At 29.9% G+C, this 2435-nt stretch overlaps 1 protein-coding gene across 1 annotated transcript; it reads right to left on the bottom strand.

The window, feature by feature from the left end:
* LOC107639521 lies at positions 370-1717 on the bottom strand. The gene is made up of 2 exons (XM_016343055.2): positions 1292-1717; positions 370-723 (listed from the first exon to the last, which is right to left on the bottom strand). The coding sequence occupies exons 1-2, from the start codon at positions 1561-1563 to the stop codon at positions 585-587; spliced, it is 411 nt and encodes a 136-aa protein (XP_016198541.1). The 5' UTR covers positions 1564-1717; the 3' UTR covers positions 370-584.

Genomic DNA, 2435 nt, shown 5'->3' with positions numbered 1-2435 from the left:
ATTATTGATCCAGGCTCCGCTTGAGCTAATCAGGGGACAAGATAATCTTGTTTAGTGCTAGTCATATTCCTCCCCTGCATTGTTTCATTATAGTGTGACTATCTATGTATATGGTTTTAATTTTCACTTAGTGGACATGAGAATCGTAGAGAGAATTGAGAGAGTAGAGGAAGTTGAAGAGTGTGGCTCATAATCTAAAACTCTCCTCTTGCTGATTTTTTTTTGTTATTATTAATACTACTTTTACGTGTATTACTTTTACAACCTCTTTTCACTGACTGAGAAAGACAATTATTCTATTTCCTTGGAAAAAATTCTGGTCTGATTGAAACATGTTGAATATTTGACAGTGAATTGATTAAGCATCTGTGTTCCAAAATGATCTCGGCATATAATAAAAGAATTATTTCAAGGAATATAATATGATGGTATCTCATATACAGCATTAGATTTGTAACGCAACCTTGCACAATAAAGTATGCAATGATGGGTTTTTCAACCAAGAAACTTGTATCTTTTAGAGTTACAACTTACACATAGAAAACAAGAGGTAAAGAAAATAGGGAGCATGAAGAATGAAGTGTTTATTTGTCAATTTGGTTAAGTTTGCCCAAACCATTGCAGCGAGCACAAACGATTTGGGCTTGATCCTTACGTGCTGCATTTGCTCTCAATGTTGCTCCAGCCTTCCTAACAAACCCTGCTCCATCACATTCTGGACATCTGCCACATAAATGGATTTTATTAACCACTTTTTTTATATCTTAGTAAAAAAGAAATTTACATTATCAACCAAACCATTCATGCTAACTAGGTAATGTGAAAGACATTTATTTTTAAGGTAATGCTACGTGACTAAGTCATTTTAGTAATTAAATAATTAGTTAGTCTAACAACTTAAAAGATTAATAATAAGAAAAAAAAAAAGAAAAAAGAGAAACATAAAAAAAAAAAATTTAATGAGACTTACTCGTTAAGAAACTCCATCCTCAATACATACCAAGCACTTCAGAATGTAAATCCAATTAATTAAGCAAACAAACAAATCTCATAAGCCATCTAATTAAGCAAGTATCACTACTACAACAAATTAAACATAAACTAATATTGTTCTTGAACCCAAGCAATTTTCACTACTATAATAAAATCAGTTTCAAAATAAATATAAATGTAAATTTATTATTGACTATGTAAGTAAATACTAATAATTGTTTAGAATTAAATCCTAACTTTAAATGTATATAAAATATAAATATAAAATAAGATAGAATTGAAGATATTAATATATTACGTGTCTTTGCGAGAGAAGACGATGGGGAAAGCAGTTCCAACAAGTGCGACAGCAATGGCACCAGCAACAAGGTAAGTGGTGCTATCTGCTGCTAAGTCTCCAACTGCAGAAACCACAACTGAAGATCCAATTTTATTCTTGATCTTCTTCTCATGATGAATCCTTCCACCGGTGCTAAATGCTACACTACCACTTCCATTTCCATTTGTTCCTGCAAATGGGATCTTAGTAATGCTGGGAATTATGGTTTGCAAGGGAATCATCGATGCCATGTTTGATCAAGAACAACGATGATCTTTAATTAATTTTCTATGGTTTGGAAAGTGAGAACTATGAAGTGATGGGTTGAGTTATTATTGGATTATTGGATGTAAGCGTGACACGTAGCATTGTTTTTGCAATAGGAGACGGTCTCTTTTCTTTTTATTTTTTATATATTGATTTTTCCGGAAATGAATTTGGATTTGGATAAGGCTATTTCATGTCTCACGATTCCTAGTGTTTTAGATAAGACATGGTGTAAAATCTGAAAATATCTCAACCATATATTAGAAACCAGTTTTTGGGCGCGCGTTTTATATTTCCATAAGAAATACATGTTTTTGGGTAGGGATGTATATAAAGTCAATTTATCTTAATTTGGATTTGGACTTAAATAATATCTAGGTCTATTAGATTTAGAGAGAAAGAAGTTTGAATTTTGAAAAATTTAATATCAAAAAATTATGATGTATTTATTTATAAAAAAAATTACATTTATTACCGAAAAGTTAATATCCTCACTTGAACTTGAATTTGTTTATAAATTTTAGTTTCATGCTTCTTTGACGATGTATATTCTAATTCAACAAATATGATTAAAAACAAAATAATAAGCTTTTAATTAATATAACATAATATTGGAATTAATTTAAAACATATATACCTTTTTTAATCCTCTTAGGTAGCGTTTGGAAGAGAGACAGAGACTGAGAGACTGAGATTTAAAGACAGAGATTGAGAGACTGAAACTGAAATAAATTTCAATATTATATTTGATGTAAAGTGAGAGACAGAGATTGAGATAAAAATTAAATTCTAATTCAATTTGCATAAAAGATAAAGTTGAAATTAATTAATTAAAATTGGAGTATTTTAGGTATAA

This window comes from Arachis ipaensis, chromosome B04 (assembly GCF_000816755.2).
Source record: "Arachis ipaensis cultivar K30076 chromosome B04, Araip1.1, whole genome shotgun sequence".
Classification (NCBI taxonomy): Eukaryota; Viridiplantae; Streptophyta; class Magnoliopsida; order Fabales; family Fabaceae; genus Arachis; species Arachis ipaensis.
The sequence above is the reverse complement of the archived record's forward strand: the minus strand, read 5'-3'. Positions and strand labels throughout refer to the sequence as shown.